General features: G+C 40.4%; 1 protein-coding gene across 3 annotated transcripts in view; it reads left to right on the top strand.

Moving 5' to 3' along the window:
• LOC146003383 (uncharacterized) overlaps positions 1-21,587 on the top strand; it is a 59,213-nt gene that overhangs the window by 23,417 nt on the left and 14,209 nt on the right. For all 3 annotated transcript variants that reach the window (XM_083141666.1, XM_083141671.1, XM_083141679.1), the window contains exons 6-9: positions 91-313; positions 4,970-5,195; positions 7,148-7,269; positions 7,656-7,752. In XM_083141666.1, the coding sequence (XP_082997792.1) occupies positions 91-313; positions 4,970-5,195; positions 7,148-7,269; positions 7,656-7,752 (668 nt within the window). The remainder of the gene's footprint in view (positions 1-90; positions 314-4,969; positions 5,196-7,147; positions 7,270-7,655; positions 7,753-21,587) is intronic.

The following is a 21,587-nucleotide window of genomic DNA, read 5'->3' as shown; positions in this document are numbered from 1 at the left end:
AACACACAGATACCAGATAGTAGTTTAGTTTGGTTTTGATTTATTCTCATGAAACATACTGATAGTGAAATGTTTCATTACTTTTTACAGAGTCAACAATCCAAAGACTGGCACCATTCCACTATCAGCAGCCTTCGCAGCCACACACCAACACGTTTCCTTATTTTACTGCACGGTACAGTTCCTCACCACAGTATGTTCCTCTCCCTCCACCTCGTCTTAACCCAGTGCACGAAAGACTGTGGCACACACAGCAGCGTATGCAAGAGATGCAGCGCAGACGTCTTGATCCGCATTCCATGCATGTACAGAGGTAAGAATACTTTTCATTTTTGTGTACTAGTTTAGTTCTAGTTCATTTGAGCTGCTTTGTGTGTGTGTGCGAGAGAGAGAGAGAGAGAGAGAGAGAGAGAGAGAGAGAGAGAGAGCTTTGGATGCACTACAGTTAGAAGTTCATGCCTTGCAATTGTTACAAACATAGCCACCTTGTGATGTTCTATTCCTCTGCAGAAGTATTGTCACAAATTCTGCAGTAACTGGCACTTTTGAAAAACTTGAAATGAGAAACACACTACATTGCCATTGCGACGAGCTACATGAACATTCGCTCAATTTACTAATTTAGATCAGATATCCACGACTCATTAACTGAATTTCAACTTTGCCTGGTAACGCTGGTGACGAGTGCAGATCGCTGGAGATTAAAATTTTATACCTTCAGATTTCAAATAGGATTTCAAATCATTTACAACTAACAATAACCACTTTCCATGTCAACAGCAATAACCCAATTTACACATGCGAAATTCCCCCCTTCTGAAAGAGAAGAATTAATCATTTAAACATTTTCATAAACACCAAATACAAATGGAAGAAAATATTTTAGCACGTAAATATGAACATCAGAAACAGTAAACTTATTTATTGTATTCAATTTAACACATATTTCTTGCGTATTAAAGCATCAACAATCTGTCCTTATTAATTAAGAGACGTAAAATAAAAACTGTCGATACGTGAACGAAAATTACCCATCAAAGTCATATAGCATGCACCTTTAATGCCATATAAGGAATTACAAAGTCCTAATTAGTTCCTATTTTGACATAGATCCAATCTGGGAACATGCTCCTCGTTTATTTTGATTAGTGCTATGCGTTTCTTGCACGAAAATAAATCGTTTTACATGTGCACAGAGCCCTTTTCAAACATGGCGTCGATGGCCATTTTGTAAATAACGCATGGTCTGTGACGTGTACTAGTACCGTTTCCCGTAAAATTCAACACACGCGAGATAGCTATCTCATGAACAACTTTGCTTAAACGTTGTAAACACGATCTTCGAGAATTTTCTTCCTATTAAAGTCACTTAAGATAATTAATTTCCTCACCTGGTGTGTCGGGAACGACGAATCCAGCACGCCACTCTTACCTCTCCCATACCGAGAGCTCCATTCCATTCCAACACATATTATTGCGATGTGCATTCACTTCTTGCTATTATCTGCCGTTTTGTCCTAACTGCAGATGTCAATTCCTCCCTAAAGCACGGAAACAATTCTGATTTCCTCCACTGTAGTGACATTACTCTGTTCACTCCATGTTTTTTCTTCCGGAAGTCCATCTCCACCACTGCACACCCCTATCGATCACTGTTAGTCATTTTTGCAGAGCACATTTGTCTTTTCCAAACAACAATTTTTCATGATTTAAATACCACACGTTAACAGATATGTATATGCGTTAAGGAACCCAGAGTAATGCTCAATAAGATAAACTTTTTGCTGATAATTAACCAAAGGCATCTCGATCAAAACGCTGTATATTTTATTATTTTGCGCCATAACTGCGAATCGCCCATGCGTGCAGTGACCGACACATCAAAATGTCCCTGTGCATAAGGAAACCGCGAGAAAATCGGATCTTAAACAAAGGAATTTACAATTCAAATGCGCCCGACGGTCAGAGCCATCTAGCGATTCTTCGCGTAACTGTTAAAGCAACAAAGTTTTCATATTGCATAGGCAGTCCACCTATCGTGAATTCTCTGCACTTGATGAGTTCATCGTCTTAGAACTTGAGTTGGGCTACTATACCCGAGCAAAACACACACGAAACTCAAGTTTCCAGAATACATTATGACAGTTCGTCATACCATTAATGACCAGACACCCATAAGAATGTGCTTACCTGGAACTGGTCTGGTGTGAGTATGGGGTAGGTGTGCCATTTGCCAGTATCACAGCCTCTACCCTTCGAGGAAGACTTTTTTTTCCACCAGGTTGTGGTAAATGTCGGCCAGTCCCTTCCATTCATCCTGCAAAATTGCGAACAGCTCAGTTGTGGTATTTGGTGGTTTATCTTGGATCGCAAGCGGCACACTAACTCATCCTACAGATGTTCAGTGGAGTTGAGATCAGGGCTCTGAGGTGGCCAGTCGAGTTCAGTCATTCCCATGTTGTCAAACCACTTAGTTATGGCCAGTCGAGTTCAGTCACTCCCATGTTGTCAAACCACTTAGTTATGGCCAGTCGAGTTCAGTCACTCCCATGTTGTCAAACCACTTAGTTATGGCCAGTCCATTGTCATGCTGGAAATGAAATGGGCCACTTCCAAATTGTTGCCACAAGGTGGGAGCATGGAGTTATCTAATATTGTGCGATAGGCATTGACTTTCATAGTTCCAGGCACCAAAACCAGGAGACCTACACCATACCACGAAAAACAGCCTCCTACCATGATACCACCTCCACCGAATACCCTCCAGTAAGAACCCCTCTCTGGTCATTTGCCACATCCATTAGGTAACCAGAACATGAGCTTGATTTGTCACTCTACAAGATGTTTTTCCATAATTCTAGGGACCACTGGTCAATGTGGCATGTTCTGTGTAGTAATCTTTGGCTTATGTGCTGCAGCTCTCCCATGGAATCCCAGTGCCGCCACCTCTTGCCGGATGGCAGGAGTACTGGCGTCACTTCCGGATTCTCTTTGAAATTCTGTGTCCACAGTGTCCAATGAATCCTGCTAGTTTTTGTCTTCACGCATCCGAGCACTCGTCGATCCCTATCAGGCAATATTTTTTGGCTTCCCGGATCGTGGTTTCGTCACACTCACCTTGAGTCGTCTGCTCATTTTGACTGCTGGCAGTGGTATACGCATCTACAGTGCACTCACTGTCATTCATGAGTCATTCTAGTAGCTGTATTGATGATGTATGGGTGATCCTCCTTACAGTTCAGGGAGTGTCTGGTCATTATTGGCAATATAGTGTATCTACAATATACAGTAGTGATGTGCCAAAACAAAACTTTCTGATATCGAAATAAAATTGCAAATATTCCTTGAACACAAATGGTTCATTAACATCCTTCATATACATAACCAGGTGACTGCTGTTATTTTTTCTTTGAAAAAATAAAAATTATGTTAAGGCACTTATCCAAAATTAGGGCATATCAATTAGCTAATAAACGGTAATTAGGTGGAGCAAAGAAAATATACTACGGCTGATCCGATACTACTTTGAACTGATACCAATACTCTCACCAATTCCTGCCGATACTTGAAAATTGTAATAATTAAAAAGTTCTTCAAAATATTGATTAATATTAGTGTGTTATTACTAACGTGAAATTTAGAAACTTCGCACTTCCGCATTGCACAATTTATTGGTTGAATCCTATTCATTTCAAAGATCCACTGTCTTCATTCTCAAAAGGTACGGCGTCACTGCTTTGTTTGTTCCCGGGCAGTGGTAGTTGCAATTTCTCCCATTCAATGGCGCTGGCATGTGTATCCTGGTTTGCGTCGTCTGCTTCCTGTTCTCAGGTGGTGTTGCCGGGTTGTGGTTGGGGGAGCTGGGCCATGCTGCTCGGCATGGTGCAGTTCCTGTTCCCCACGTGCCTGGAGGGGGGTCGAGTATGTGCATCTTTTCTTTTTCTGGTCGGGGTCACAAACCAGTGATGCAGTACCATCTCCGCTTCAGATGCCGTACCCTTTTGTGAATGAAGACAGTGGGTGGATCTTCAAAATTAATAGGATTCAACCATTAAATTATCCAATGCGGAAGTGCAAAATTTCTAAATTTCATGTAAGTAATTTTAAACCTTGTTTACCGCATCCATCATGAATTAGTGTGTTAGTATTCCACTTTAATCATACATCTCAATTTACCAAGATTTTAGCTTTCAAATATTCAATAATTACATCAGAATATGGATTTACATGTTATCACAAATTCAGTTTTACACTCAAAACTGGTGGAAAATAAAAATAAACTTCGAATTTTGAATAATTTTGAGGATAATTAGACTCCACAAGAGTATTGCACAGCATTTTTGGGAAGTCCGTAAAAGACCAAAATGCCAGAAAAGTAACTTCAGGTATTGGTAAATAAATTCCAACGAATACTTTCCAATGCATCGGTATTGCTCAGCCCTAAAATAAATAAATATATATATATATATAAACACAGGAATAGGGTCAGAAAAGGTGCCAGAAGGGCGGGTAAATACAAATGATGAAGGAGACAGTAAACACTTACCACACGAAGAGAAATAATTCTATATTTCGCGATCTGAGTCGCATTTTCAAGATAGAAGATAAAAGATCGACGACACTCGGAGAAGAGGCACAGAATACCCTCTTCTCCGATTGTCGTCGATCTTTTATCTTCTATCTTGAAAATGCGACTCAGATCGCGAAATATAGAATTATTTCTCTTCGTGTGGTGTTTACTGTCTCCTTCATCATGTGTGTATATATATATTATGTTGTATTAACTGATTTCTGAATATTATCAGTGGGTATCTGATATTATTTTGAATTGGCCATTTTGTTGTTTGTTGAAATGAGGTTTAGTATTGAAACATGAATACTGGTAACTACTTCTACCTTAGCTACAGTAAGAAAAGTATAGGAGTAATTTTGGTTCCATGTAAGTTTATAATGCCTTCCTTTTTTGCAGACAAAGGGAGAATGCTGTTTTCCTTGAAAGTTTCCAGCAAAGACTGGCTCATCAGCAACAATACAATCAACCCTCGTCACATTGCCAGCAGCAGCACCAACAGCAGCAATCCAGCGTACATCATCAGCAACCACCACTTCCCACTCCACAACAACCTACTGTTTATAGTCGCCCAGAAGTAGTGGCAACCCCTGGGCCTTCCACTATCATCCCACCAGCAGGATTGGTTAGTAGTTTTTTTCTTTCTTTTTTTTCCTCCTAAGCTTTAGATCTTAGATGGTCTTGATCTGTTTAGTTTTGAATTGAACGAAGTATAACTTATATTCTTATATATAACATATCACTTGAGTTTTATTGAATTCTCTGCCTTATTGAAATTAGTTTTTCATACACTTGCAGATCCAGCTACAGTGTACACAAGAAAACACATATTTAAACAGCAATGAGAGGGGCTGGAGGTGATCTTAGTATTTTCAGGAGTCTTATTAAGTTTACTCCTGTGGAGGCACCAACTTCTTATAAACATTGAGGGAGGGCAAGCTTGACAATAATATTTTTTTTTTATATAAGGGTCAGTCAGTGGAAAACAGGCCACCTCGTGTAACTCGATGTGTAGATGCCACAGCTTCACGAAACTTCTGCCACTGAGAGTGGATCTGGTAGATGGCAGTTGTGTTGCAGACTTGTGTGAAGCAGTGCGAGTGTGAGCCACAGACTTGTGTAAAGCAGTGTGAGTGTGAGCCATGTGAAGTGCAGACATGCAGGGACTTGCCATCCGGCATAGCATGGAGGCCAGTAAGGAAGAGCAGCGAGCAGTTGTGCGCTCCACTGTACTCCGTTGATCCTGTTGAATGATGTCATTCACGTTGGTATGAGGTCATCATTTGCGACAGTGGCAGATGGTCCTCATCCTGCAGTGACGTTTTTCCTTCACAAAACCTCCAACTCCACTCCTTCACCTGCGACAGAGATAAACAATGTTCTCCATCCATACACTGCCGTCATTCGATGGTGAATGTCTCCCGTACTAGCACCTTCCACCACCACGAAATGCACCACTACTCGCTGTTCTTCCTTACTGGCGCAAGTCCCTATATGTCTGCACTTCACACGGTTCACACTCGCACTGCTTCCCACAAGCCTGCAATGCGACTGCCATCTACCATGGGACAACAAAACCCCCCTTGAAGTGGTAGGAGTTTCATGGAGCCGCAGCCTGTTTTCCACTGACTGACCTCCTCATACTTCTTGAGGAATTTGGTGGGTGGGGGGCATTTCACATTATTTATGATTAATTATAATAAAGTATGCAATCCCATACAGACATTTGTGTTATTTTCTATGAATTTATTCAAGAAGTTCGTTCTGAAATGTGAAATTGTCGTATCACCTCAGATGAAAATTAAATGTAATATTTCTTGGCTATTCATGCACTGCTACTATATCTCAGAAATTGAGTGCAAAATGCAACTGGAACCCAAGTCTTGAACATACCCTGAGATTCATATTCAGTTGAGCTATTGAGTTTTCGTGGCCTCATGATATTTTTCACTTCACTGTATTACGTGTGGATTTTTTTTGTCGTCTATTTTCGCCTTTGAAATCCTGGTGTCATCATTAGCAGGTCTCTCAGAGTTGAGCTGTAATAACTAATTTTTATATTTTGTGTGCATGTATGAAAGGGAAAATTATGCAAGTTGTAACTTATATCTTCAACTGTACTTGTTATCATCTTGAACTCCTAAAACCTGCACCAGGGAAGTAAAAAATAGGTATAGGTTGAAAAAGGAAATGGAATATTTAACAGGTGAGTATTATTAATTGTAGCATTGTGCATGTGGCCTCCTGAAAACTGTTTTGTTGTATGTCCATCTGCACTAACTCTTCAGAAGAGCTGACTGAAGTTGGATTTATATGGATTATGAATACATTACACTGATTTGCAGTAACATTTTATTAATCTTGAAAATTCACTCCACTTAACATCCAGATTTGTCACTGCGGAAAGTGACACATTAACATGTACAGAACACTATAATGTCATCAACTCATTTCCGACGAAAAGTAGAGATACAAAAAAACAGTATTCAGCCGGCGATGTGTTTGTGTATCAATAGCAAGGTTTTTTATTTTGAAACTTTTTCAATGAACGACTTTTGTGTAATGCTTATTTTTCAGGTTCCTCCCCTGAATCCACAAGATGTTGACTTTTTACCAAGTTCAGTGGGCCCACCTCCAACAATACCATTAGTTCCTGATATCCAGACTGAAATTGTTGTCCAAAGTTCTCCGGGAAGCATGTAAGTATATTATAAAGTTTTTTCTGGATTATCAGTGTTTTCGCCATGAAACAAATGAAGAAATCAAGTTGCCTTTTCCTAAAAACAAGTTTTATCTGTACGAGTTCAAAAATATGCTGAAACTGGTCTTGTTTCACAACTATCTTCTCCATCATATTAGACCGGAGAAAGAAGAAATAGATTGGATGGTACAAATGAGATGTTTTGAGTAATAATAGCACTAGCTGTAGTATTCTGTGCTTTGCTTGTGCTTTAGTAATAAATGTTCCAAATGTATTTACTGCTTTCAATTCAGTTAGCAATACTAAAACTGAATGTTTCATAATTCTAAAACCAGTTGATCTATTGATTGGTTCCTAACTTTTATTTTTTGTGTATAATTTCAGGGATAGCACACACCAACATGTGCATCACCACCTATATCACTATCACCCACCAGGTCATAGAATGCACCACCTACACATTAGCATTGCTCCAGGAGTGGTAAGTATTGTAATTTTGTTTGCATTAATTGAAATTCGATGTGCTTGTTATACTATATACTGTTGGGTCATTAAATTTGTTAATGAACAGAACTATTTGACAACTTTTAATATATTTAATAGGTATGAAATATGAAATTTTGGCCAATTATGATAACCAACATTCTGCCCATCCAATATATAACCAACATTCTGCCCATCCAATATAAGCAATTTTACGAATAAACTGGCACACCGATATCCCTATATTGGTCAATACCTACAGAGTACCAATCTGTACTATCGATAATATATAATTCACAAAAACATTATTAAACTATAATTCACACACTACACAACTTGGTATAAAAGTTTGTTTTAAGCCTCGGCTGGATGTTTGAAGGAATCGCGATTTCGAGCATGTCTTTAGTTCCTTTCCTAACAATAGTGCGAGGGAGGCGTTGCAATCGCTGTCTACGAATTTCCATTTGTCCCTATCCGACGGATCCCATCTTCGCTGCAGACTTTCTCAAATGGTCTCACTTATCGCACCAAATCCAAACCCCTTCTTGATCTAGCACCGTATTTCGTGTTCTGAGGCCAGGCCAGGTTAAATGTTTTCGTTGTTAGTGCTTTTTTATGCTGAGAGATTTAAACTAACAAGCTTCCCTAACTAAGAAAGCATTCCGCGCTTACGTGAGAAGATGAAATACGGTGCGTGACCAATATGGTGTTCGAATTTGGTGCGATTAACCATACCCTTACGGCAGGTTGGCCCCGCGGCTACAGCACCTTGTACCTCGGCTTTTACGATCTGGGAAGGGAAGGAAGGGGAGGGGGATTGGCAGATGTGCCTGAAAATGTTTTCTTTCAGTTGAACCAAGCACGTCCCAGATCACCACAAACTCAAGGGGACAAGTTTCCCGTAATTACCCAGGCATCCCTCCTTTCCTTTCCCAGAAGCAACTCTTTCCTTGCTACTGTGACATAAGAAGTAAGGACTGAAAAAGTTTGAATATGAATGAAATGAAAGCTCAATTGGTCACTGTAAATAGAGATAAATGTAATAAATTGCATTAAATTAATTATAATCTTGGCAAAAAAAATTGAAGCATGTATCTCCATAAATCGGCAAAGAAAATGTTTAACTGCCCTTTTTTTTACGAGTATGAAGAAATCCCAACAATATTCCTAATTAATCATTTTAACTGTTTTTCTATATTCGACGTCTCTTTTTCTGCCACTTTGGCTAATTGCGACGAAGAGGTTGAGCGATGATTAGATGCAATTGATGAAGGGACAATCACAAAGAGTACTCATGCCCAGGCCGGGATTCGAACTCGAGACCCCTGACATCGTAGCACATGCTAAACACACTGCCGCGGAAGTCTTCTACTTTACTCTCGTAATCACCACTGTAATGGCACCATTAGTACAAGACCCATAATATGTGCCACAGAAGAATGTGGAACTAATGCCTTTAAATCAATTTGTAGTATTCTCAGATTGCATACTAGTTTTATTTATTTACACAACAAGCCTTACGCCAAATGAAATATGTGACCTCCCCGATGGCGCAGAGGTTGCATCGTTGCTTTGTAATCAAGGGGTCTTGGATTCGATTTCCGGTGGAGGCACATAGTGGTTGGGATCCCACTATAAACTGTAGGTCCAGTCCCGATTAGCCTTACTGTGCATAAAGTGGGCTTAAAAAACCAAATCAATCAATCAAATCAATCAAAACGAAATTAAATATTTAAATTAAGAGTAAAAATATTATTAATAAATATACTTCCAATGCTACTCGTTTAAGAACACTATATGTATTTGTAGAATCATTGTTAATTCCATCCAATAATTATTTTATTCGTTAGATTTTTATGTGTTGTTTCAACCTCTGTGACAGAGTGGTTAGTGCAGCGCACCACTACGCCAGAGATCCCTGGTTCGAATGCCGGCAAGAGCATGGATGTTCCTTGTGAGTGTCGTATCATCAATCGTCCTTATCTTTGCGATTAGCCGAAGGTGGCAGAAAAGCGAAGTAGGCCTAATATAAACAAATATTGGAGGGGAGAGTTGGGCGATCACATTAACTCTTATGCTAATTGATAATTTACTTTTAGAACACATCTTGAGGAACAGTGTTGAATTTATGCAAATACAGAGAAGGAGGAAGAGGGCCCCAATACTTTCTTTCTGTATATTTTAATGTTTTCTTTAAAGTGTATTCACACGAAATTACACAAATATTCGAAACTAATGACAAGCCAGTCTTCACTACCAGTATCACTGGACATTTTAGCTAAATGAAAATTGCAATAATAATATAAGTAAGGCGGCCACTATTGCCGCTCAACTGAAAGAACTGGGGATCGGAACAGTTTGAGTGAAAGAAGCTTGTGCGATGGTGAGTAAGCAACTTTCCCCTATTGCAAGGGGAGTCAAGTCAACAAAAAGATAAAGTTCACCGTGCTTGTTTCACGTGAAACGGAAAATTGCTGGAAAACGAAGGTTTCATGTGCTTCCTTTGAACTAGTTTGGATAACGATAACAATGGAGGAGGGACTTCCAGATGAAATAGTGGTAACGCCTTGTAATCAAGGGATCCTGTGTTCGATACATAGTAGAGGCACACAGTAGTTTGAATCCGATTTGAAATTGTAGGTCCAGCCCCGACTGATCTATCCGTGCATAGTGTAGAACGTAGACAAAAACTAAAAAATATTACCACGGCACAAAAGTTCTCTTCGATATTTGTCTCTTTTAGAGAAGGGTGGCCGCCAGCATTGACTCCCTTTATCCTGATACGGCATACGGAGTTGCAGCCCAAATAGTTCCAAATGAACACACATTAGAGATTCCCTATATCCATCTATGCTCCGTAAAAAATCGACAAAATATGTGGTAATTAGTGAGTGTTAGTGTAAGTGAGGGAGCATGCGGTAGTGTAAGGTGTGCCTTGGGTCGCAGGACACCCCCACAATCTGTTCCGGTAAGTACTTTCTCAAACACTGCCAAAATAGTAATCGTGTGGACTCTCCATATATTTCTTATGGAGAATACTGTTGCCCGCAGATGAACGCAAAAGACACCCCCTGCAGCTCACCCAAGGAGTAGTTTGCTTTGCTCACCCCCAAACGCTCACGTAAGAAGGACCAATCTTGATCTGAAAATAAACTAAAAGTGAATTCACCCTTAAGCAAAATAACTGTTGCGAAACAAACATCCCCATGCTATCCTTACGGAGCCACGTCAGTTAAGCCTAACGGATGTCAGTGGTATAAATAACAACCAGACACAGACAACCCGAACTCAGTTAGCTTGGTTAATAAACATAGTAGTTTTATGAGAAGCCTGATTGACATTCTGAGACCCCCAGAACCGAATTCAATACGGTAGTTCCAGTTTTATTTGACAAATACAACTGCCACGACACGGCGTAATTCTCGGCTAGAGGGGTCTGTGCATTGCCGGGGCGCGACGTCATTCTCACTCACTCAGCTGTTACAAAGGACATTCACATAGCGTGACGTCACTCGAGAGTATGAAGTCCATTCCAATACTATACAATACGCGTCAGTTCTCGTAGCACCGGGCAACCTGTGTTTGCGACCGTGCGATTGCAGTTAACGGCTGCTCTCCGTCTATTGGCTTCTTTAATCCAGATTTCATCAGTGCGCACAACTTGGACTACTGTTGGTGTTCCTCATGGCTCCTACCGGTGGCGCCACACCCAAAAACAAAAATTCTACCCCCAAGCAAAACACTCACTTTGGTTTCGAACAGGGTGGCCCTGTCCGTCATTCCCCCCCACCTTCACCTCTGACAAAAAGGAAGCCTGATTCGCCCCTACAACAGCCCCAGGACCACTGGAAAAAGTCATTCAACCCGTCACCTGCAAACCCCTTCAGCCCCTCAGCCACCCCTTCCTCCCAGACACCAGGCACCAACGTTCAGACATCAAACTCCAATGCGACTGGCGTATCTTCAATAGACAGTGTTCCCGTTTCTCAGACTATCAAGCTAGAGATGCACAGAAAACTGGTATTAGAAATTACTACCCTCGTCGCTAAAGATAAAAACATATCAGAAGAAAGAAAATCCATCCTCTTAGAACTGATGAGCAAATTAGAACAAGTACATGAAGAAACAGTGTCGGAGAACAAATCACTCAACGCCGTAAATAAAATCCTTCAAGATAGAAATCACCATGTCCAATCTGCAACCCCTAGAGAAGACGTATTATACTCCCAGGTTGTATCAACAAAAAAAACCGACAAACAACAACAAATACAGAAAGCCACATCTACCGTAAAGCACACTGTCTTTATGTCCGACAAAGATAGGAAAATGAGTGCTAAGAAGATACAGGAAATCTTGACCACCACAGTAAATCCAGTGAGGGAAAATATCAAAATCAAAAGCATAAGAACCACAAATCAAATGGTGATAGTGGAAACAGCTTCCAGAGAAGGAGCCGAGAAATTAATTAATAATAAAAATCTTCCTAAACACAACATCAAAGTAGAAAACCCTCGAAAAAAGGATCCACTTCTGATCATATATGACGTTCCGGCCAATAAAGACCCAGAGGAATTTTACACAGAATTTTACAGCCTTAATCTCCAAGAATCAATTCCATATGAAGAATACACAAATGATTTCAATGTGAGATTTAAAACAGGACCCCGTAACAGCAACACAGTACATCTAGTTGTACAAACCACAAGTAAAATTAGAAAAATCCTTCTTCGCACAGAAAACGTATATTTACCGTTCCTATCTCTTTTCATCAAAGATTATATCGTGGTTGCACGTTGCCTGAAATGTGGAGATCTGGGCCACGTAGTAAAATACTGCAAAAACAAACCCTTGTGCACCCATTGTGGAAATGAGAATCATGAACGCCAACACTGCGATAAAAAAACCCAACCGAAAACATGCATTCCATGTAAAAACAGGAACAAAACATGCAATAGTAAAGACAACAAAGACTGCCCAACATACACCCGCATGTGGCAAAGACTAGTGGACAAGACAGACTATGGAGAACACCCCTAAAACAAAATGGAAAAGAAATCCACCAAGTAGAAGAAATAGAAACGCTAAAAGAGCGGCAGCATACCGACTAAAAAAAGCAATCAATTTAATAAACTCTTCCACGCTAAACCCAGAAGCTCCCCCCTTCATGTACCCATATAGCACATACTTCAATCCCCCAACCCTTCTCGACCTCTCTACTGAACCGTCCAACCTATCGGAGAATATAAAATTCACTACAAACACCCATTCCATCCTCAACGACCCTTTTCCAACACCTTCTGCCCCAATTGAGGTAATAAAACCCGCTCTGACACGAACACCTACATCTGACACATCATCTCACACCCCTCTCACATTCAAGAAAATTGAACTCACTGCAGAAGACACACTTGACTTATATGACACCGATCTCGATACTGACTCGGAACCTCCATCACCCTCGCCAGAACACTCATCCCATCCCTCGGATCCGTACCTAATATATAGAAACTTCGAACACAACTTGAAACTTTCACGCCTAGAAGAGAGAGATATTCTCATTACTGCACTGAGACTACTAGTCAGGAAGAAGCATAGCAAGGGCAAAACTATTACCTTCCCCATACCAGAAGCAGTGGACAGGATAACGTTAAAAACTTACAACCTTCCTACCGACACAGAGGAGCTGCTCCGGCTAACCGAGACAGCTTTCGGACGTCGCGGAGAGTCCCTGGTACTTGACGATGTTTACGCGGACTTTGTAAGGGCACACGGGAGAATGGAGTTCATAGCTACAAACGAATGGCCCCGATGCCACCAATTTGTACAGCACTCATAGATAGCGACAAGATACGCGTTGCACAGATCAACACCAGAAGAAGCAAGCTTGCAACACTTGAAACAATCAATTACTGCAAAGAGCAATACATTGACATAATTCTCATGCAAGAACCATACACATCCAAAAACAAAATTCCCTACATACCACTCAACGTTCACACAATTCAGGACCGCAATCAAACCATGGCAGCAATAATTAACCTAAACAGAAATCTAACAATCACCAAAATAGCACAATTTTGTGACACACACATAAATTGCGCTCAAATATCTTCCGAGCATGGTTCTTGGATCCTAATAAATAGTTATTTTCAATTCAGCCATGACATAGACCCATATCTGGAAAATATCGATCTGATCTGCAATGCGTACAAAAACTACAAGATCATAATCACAGCTGACACGAACTCCTCCTCTCCGTGGTGGTACAGCCAAGAAACCGACACCAAGGGGGTAGCCATGGAGGAATTCATTTCTGAGCACAACCTACAAGTCGAAAATCAGCCAGATAATGCCCCCACCTACAGGGGAAGGGCGGGCGCCTCAAGCAACATTGATCTAACACTCACGAATGCAAGGGCCTTGGGCGATGTCCAAAACTGGAAAGTTATAGATCTCGCCACAACAAGCGACCACAACTTAATACTATTCAACTTAATCTACAGGCAACATCAGCTTGAACAGACAAACCAGGAGAACATATTGAACTGGAGAAAAATCGATCATCAAAAATTCCTAGAAAAGCTCATTATCCCTGAACAATTGGACCAACAAAAATCACTCAACACGCTCGCAGAGGAACTCTCTGCAAACATCAGACAAGCAATTGAAAATTCATCACCCAGAAATAACCAAAGGAAAATGAAGAGGAAGCCATGGCCAAATAAATTAACCAACCTTAAGAAACAAATGCAAAAAGCCAGGAAACTATATCAAAAATCCATCATCGCACAATACAGAAATGCCAACCTCCAGATTTACCGTGCCAAAAAAAAGCAATACGAAACCGAGCTACTAAATTATAAGACACAACAATGGAATATCTTCATCGAAAAACGTCTGGAATTAAATAAATGGGGCACCCCGTATAAAATCGCTACCGGCAAAATAAAAAAACCGCAAACCATTTCCACCTTAATTAATGACGAGAACAACACGAATATGACAAAGGACTTGGAAGAAACCATCAACTTCTTAATGAAGAATCTCATACCAGACGACAAACCTGAAAACGACAGCGAGGAAAATAAGGATACAAGAAAAATCTATCACCAGCCATATACAGAATCACCAATATTACCTTTCACTACCCAGGAAGTAGAAAACGAAATAAGCAGCATGAAAATGAAGAAGTCCCCGGGACCAGACGGAATTCCTGTGGAAATAATACAAGAAATCACCCCAGTACTTACGCCTTACATTACTCAACTATTTAATGAGTGCCTTGTTCAGAGGATATTCCCTGAAACCTGGAAGGAAGCAAACTTAATAATCATCAAGAAACATCCAAATAAAGATGAAACCAGGGTCAATTCATACAGACCAATATGCCTTCTCAACGTTTTGGGAAAACTCTTCGAGAAACTTATCCTAAAAAGACTCAAAGAATTTCGCCTGCTCAAACCCATATCAGGGATACAATTTGGGTTCACGAAAGGTAAATGCACTGACGATGCATTACGCCTGCTATCGTCTACAACACAAAACACTCCAAACAAGTACATGGTTGGAATCATGGTGGACATCGCCGGGGCATTTGACAACTTGTGGTGGCCCAGCCTTTTTCAAACACTTAAAAATATGAACTGCCCAGGTACACTCTTCCTACTTCTGAAAAGTTATTTCTCTAACAGAAAAATTAGCATCAAATATCCGGATCTACAAATGAGTAAGATCACGTCAAAAGGTTGTCCTCAGGGTTCCATTCTGGGACCCGAGCTTTGGAATACTAACTTGGAGCCTGCGCTTATGAAACTACAAGACCATCCAGACATAGACCAGATCATAGCTTATGCGGATGACATTATCATGCTCACTTCCGGTAACTCAAGAAGGGAAATCGAAGATAAAGCATCCACTGCAATCAATATGCTATCCAATTGGTGTGATCATGCTAAACTCAAAATAGCTTCGGAAAAGACTCATTATATTATCCTTAAGGGGAAGTTACAAAGAAACCCTCAAATCAAACTCAGAGAAAGAAATTTAAAAAGAGTAAGAGAAGCTAAATACCTTGGCATTACTCTTCAAGAGAAGATGTTTTTTTAACAGACACATAGCCCTGGCAACAACCCAGGCCGAAACAACTATAAACAGTCTAGCCACATTGAGTTCAGCAAACTACAACCTTCCACTATCACACATAAAAACATATCTCATTACCATATATAATTCTATTATTTCCTATGGCTCGCCCCTGTGGGCCATGGAAACCAGTAAACAGTACATTAAAAACAGATTGAGATCTTCACAACGCAAAGTGATACTTCGCCTAACGGGTGCATTCAGAACAACCTCAACCCTGGCTCTTCTCATGATTGCGGGCCTACAGCCTATTGAAATCGTTATTAAAACTAGAGCATCAAAGTATTACTTTAGAAATGGACAAGAGGACGAAATCTATAAACTAATTGGAATACGCCCTGCCACGGTACCAGAAATTTACAACCACTTGTTTAGCGTCTGGCAACAGGAATGGACACAAGCTACGCAAGGAAGGAGACTTCACAGCTTCCTTCCAAACATAAAAGAACGACTTTCGATGGACCATTTCCATCCCACGAGAGGTCTCATACATTTCCTAACGGGACACGGTCCCTACGGTCAACACCTAAATAAGCACAACCTCAGACAGACTGATAAATGCCTGAAATGTAAAACCGAGACGGACACACCGGAACATAAAGCCTTCTTTTGCCACACATCGAACAAACAAATCGAAGATTTAAGACAAAAGCTACCAAACTTCAACACGTACCAGTTAATAAGAAATCCCGAGCACTTTACGTCACTAAACGACTTAACAAACCTGGTGTCGAAAGAGGAACATTCCCTCTTCAAATCCGGCATCACTCACCTCCCCATTCAACCCCTACCTCCGGAATGTAATATACCCCCCAGAAGATCACAAAGAATCCACCTTCGACAAACTCAACAACAGGACATCCCTCCTTAGGACTAAGATCACCAAGAGGATAATGAAGCAGAACCTCCCACAGGAACATCAAGAAGGAGACACTAATACAGAAGACAGTGATACGCCAAAACGAAAAAAAGTTACGTCTCCCCAGAGAAAGGCAAAGGATAACACTGCAAGGACTCGACCTAGGAACCAACCGAATTTAACCAAGATTCTTCTTTTTCGTTTCTTTCTTAAATTGTAATCTTACACCCCCTTCTTTATTCTCGTTACTAAACACACTGCAAACTTCTCTCACGGATTCTTGACAATTCTCTATATTTCCACTACCGAACGTACTAATGTACCCGATACTTCCCAGGAAATCCCTCCCTACTTCTTCCCTTCCTGATGATGTCCCGGGTACCAACCGTTGTACCGATGTTCATCCCAGTCCGACCAACTCTTGCTGGTCTCCCGCAAGTCTCCTTGCATCAGGTACCACTCGTTCTTTCATATCTCTTCCTACTATTAATACGTACATCTCAAAGCCAATAATACTCTCACTATCTCAAACATAACATACTAGAACATAGACCCTGCTTAACATTCATAGAATCGTGTTAATGTCCATTCCTCATCTCATCCATCAACACTAATGCACACGACACACAATAAAACTTATCCTAAGAAAACATTACCCACCCAATTACACACTTATGTAATTTCGTATCTGTGATCATAAATAATATTAATGTTAAACACTAACACTTATTTACTTCCTACTATTTCTAACCTTTATCTTAATCTTCTTACCTTGTAGAATGATGTGAAACCAACTTTGTTCAGGAAAACCGAACAAATTTGGTTCTTCACACTGGGACATTCTTGCCAATGTCACAGTGAATTATTGTAATTAAAAAAATAATGGAAATCAAGGATGAATCAAAGAAAAGCGGGGGAATCCGTAAAAAATTCACGGAACTGACGCCCTGGGTTAATTTTCAGGTACCAGGGCATAAGCACATACCTCCGAAAGTAGCTTGACTACTTTTTTATCCGTATACATAAAAAAAAATAATAATCGTTCTATGTTACCATATCTTGTATACTGTTTAGGAAATAAAATTCTTTCTCTCTCCCTATTGCAAGGGGAGTCAAGTCAACAAAAAGATAAAGTTCACCGTGCTTGTTTCACGTGAAACAGAAAATTGCTGGAAAACGAAGGTTTCATGTGCTTCCTTTGAACTAGTTTGGATAACGATAACAATGGAGGAGGGACTTCCAGATGAAATAGTGGTAACGCCTTGTAATCAAGGGATCCTGTGTTCAATACATAGTAGAGGCACACAGTAGTTTGAATCCGATTTGAAATTGTAGGTCCAGCCCCGACTGATCTATCCGTGCATAGTGTAGAACGTAGACAAAAACTAAAAAATATTACCACGGCACAAAAGTTCTCTCCGATATTTCTGTCTCTTTTAGAGAAGGGTGGCCGCCAGCATTGACTCCCTTTATCCTGATACGGCATACGGAGTTGCAGCCCAAATAGTTCCAAATGAACACACATTAGAGATTCCCTATATCCACCACCTGGTAGACGCGCCGGACAAGGGGAGGAAACATATGCATCTAGGCAAAGAAGCTAATATATCTTAGCTTTCTTCTCATTTTTATAAACACATACAATGTTTGTAATTAATGGATCTGTGAACAGCTAAATAAAACTCTCTCGTACAAGATCCTAAAAAAACTCAAAAATATATATTTAAAAAAGAAACAAATTCCTGATATCATTACTGATATATATTTACACATATATATATTCATTCATTCATTCATTCAATTTTTTTCTGCCCTTGGGCAGGTCTTTCCTTGCAACCTCCATGCTGTTCGATGTTCAGTTGCAAGTTTTCTAGGGAAAAATAGATGCGGTAGTTTCCCATTACTTTCCGCATCCCACTCTCTCTTTCGCATCTTAGAAAGATCTAAGATCCCAGGGGGCCCCAGCAAGGAGGTGAGGAGAGTGGATTTAACTCATTGGGCCCTCCGGACTTCACCGAAATTCACCGCACCAAACGCGTAGGTTTAGATATAGGTTGAATATCAATTCCATCAGGGTTTTTGATCCATCTGAGAACAGAAAATCCCAATAAGTCAGAAGTTCGAATATCGGTTAACAGGGCCGAAATGCGACTGCCAAGAGGTCGGTGGCAATATTCCTCAACAGCCCCCCCCCCCCCCCCCAAAAAAATCTTGTATCTTGTTTGCAATGGCCTTGTATTACAGTAAAGGCTAAATTAGGATACGCGTTTTCTTTTAATTAAAAGTTGATACATGTACGAATTCAAGAGAGTATTATTACAAACATTGTTAAGAAAAAGTGTCAAATTATTTCACTAAAGTTGAAAGTACAGCCAATTTAACCCAAAACAATCAAATTTAAATATATTTTCAAATTCTTAAAACTATCAGGAAGAATAAAGTAAAATTTCATCACAATTGTTTTTCCTTTTAGGCCTGAAGGCATTGTACTGTACAAATTCGCAACGTGCATAATTACATAAAAAAATATTTTCTGGTATCATTTTTTGCTCTCCCTTAATTCCCTATTGTTGTGTACGTACAACAAAACCTCTAAAATTAATTCTGAACTGGAACTCTATAAGAATGATATATTTAATAATGTAATTTACATATCCACTGGGTGGGAAATAATTAGTCTATCCCTTGTTGGGATGTATCATTCACAACCAGAGGTTGGGATGGTTTAAAACAGGGGTGGAATCATCCTCATCTGATCCCCCTTTCAAATTCCACCAGGAATTAAAATGGATACATGTAGACCTATATTTGTTCACAATTTCCATTAAATCCCTAATACAGAACGAGGCCCAAGATCTTCATATATTTCGGAATTATCCGTTTTTAAATTTATCAAAAATCCTCAAAAATTGAGAAATAATAATCATAAATATTTCAGTAAGAAACAGGAAATTCATGTGTGCTGTTCTAAAATGGAATTTTCCATGCCCCCACATTGTTAATCTTGTGCCCCCCCAAGAAAAATGTTCCTGCGCCGCTTTTGCTTATCGGAAGTGCTTATGCAGTTGTTGACATTCAAACAAGGAGTGAAATCTTCTATTTTAATCTAAAAAATAATTTACGACAACAATTGCCCATACAAAGCGGATTTTATTTTATATGTGATAGCACTGTGCTCGACCCTCGCTTATTATTGACCAGCAAGAGCCACTGAAAATGTGAAACAATGACCCGACGCCAGAGATTCACTAAGGGGTCAGTTGCACGCAGGCCCGTAGCTAGAATTGATCTCCAGGGGGGGGGGGGGCTCACGGGTTATCAGGGGGCTTTGTAAACCAACTTCATTTTTAAAAAGAAAATATTAAATGAAGGTAAATTATGTGTGTGGGGGGGGGCGCTCATTCATTTATAAATATCATATACTACACAAATACTACATTTTTCTACATCTTTTAAAACATCTCTTGAAGTGTTAATTGACTGATACTGAAATTATCCCTTACACACCCCATACTATTTTAGACGATACAGATATGTATATCACACACAAAAAACGCACAATATTTAATCACAGTGCCTACAGTATATTCCACCCCCGGCCAAAGCAATTAAACTCCCCTTCCTTCCCAAAACTTGGGAGCTGTTGTTGACCTTTGATGCAGATGCGGAGGGAACTTGCATGATGACATGAAAGTCACACATTTCTGTCTAAACGGGAGGTTGCAACAGGGACAGTGAAGGTACAGATAAATAAGTTCCCCTATGAAAGAACTTTCTGAAGTCTAGAGAATATTCTAAATACTTGCAGCTACTTCTGCTCATAAACAAAATGCGCGAATGTAATAGATAGATACTGTTCATATTCTGTGGATTTATCCTTAAAATTATGAGTTGTCTACATTTTCACTCTTCACTGCAAACAAATTATGCAAAATAGTTTACCTAATGTAAAGGGGGGGCTGATGGCAGTGCCAGAGGTGGCTGACGGCAGTTCCGGGGGGGGTGGGGTGCTGAGCCTCCCCTGGCCCCTGCCTGGCTACGGGCCTGGTTGCACGTTACACGTCACGTTAATACGTCAGTTTAAATTGCTGATTTTTATACTAAATGTTGTTTTGAATTCACGGCGTGCAAAGAAAATTAGAATAATTTCCCTGCTCCACACCATGTTCATACTTAAAAGCATTGCAGTCTTAATACCACAGGTAAATTGTTTGCTGGGATGAACGCAAGAAGGTGACACACACACACACACACACACACACACACACACACACACACACACACACACACACACACACACACACACACACACACACACACACACACACACACACACACACACACACACACACACACACACACACACACACACACACACACACACACACACACACACACACACACACACACACACACACACACACACACACACACACACACACACACACACACACACACACACACACACACACACACACACACACACACACACACACACACACACACACACACACACACACACACACACACACACACACACACACACACACACACACACACACACACACACACACACACACACACACACACACACACACACACACACACACACACACACACACACACACACACACACACACACACACACACACACACACACACACACACACACACACACACACACACACACACACACACACACACACACACACACACACACACACACACACACACACACACACACACACACACACACACACACTCACTCACTCACTCACTCACTCACTCACTCACTCACTCACTCACTCACTCACTCACTCACTCACTCACTC

This window comes from Lepisma saccharinum, chromosome 1 (genome assembly GCF_977018435.1).
Source record: "Lepisma saccharinum chromosome 1, izLepSacc3.1, whole genome shotgun sequence".
Taxonomy (NCBI): Eukaryota; Metazoa; Arthropoda; class Insecta; order Zygentoma; family Lepismatidae; genus Lepisma; species Lepisma saccharinum.
This window is presented reverse-complemented; position numbering and strand designations above follow the sequence as displayed.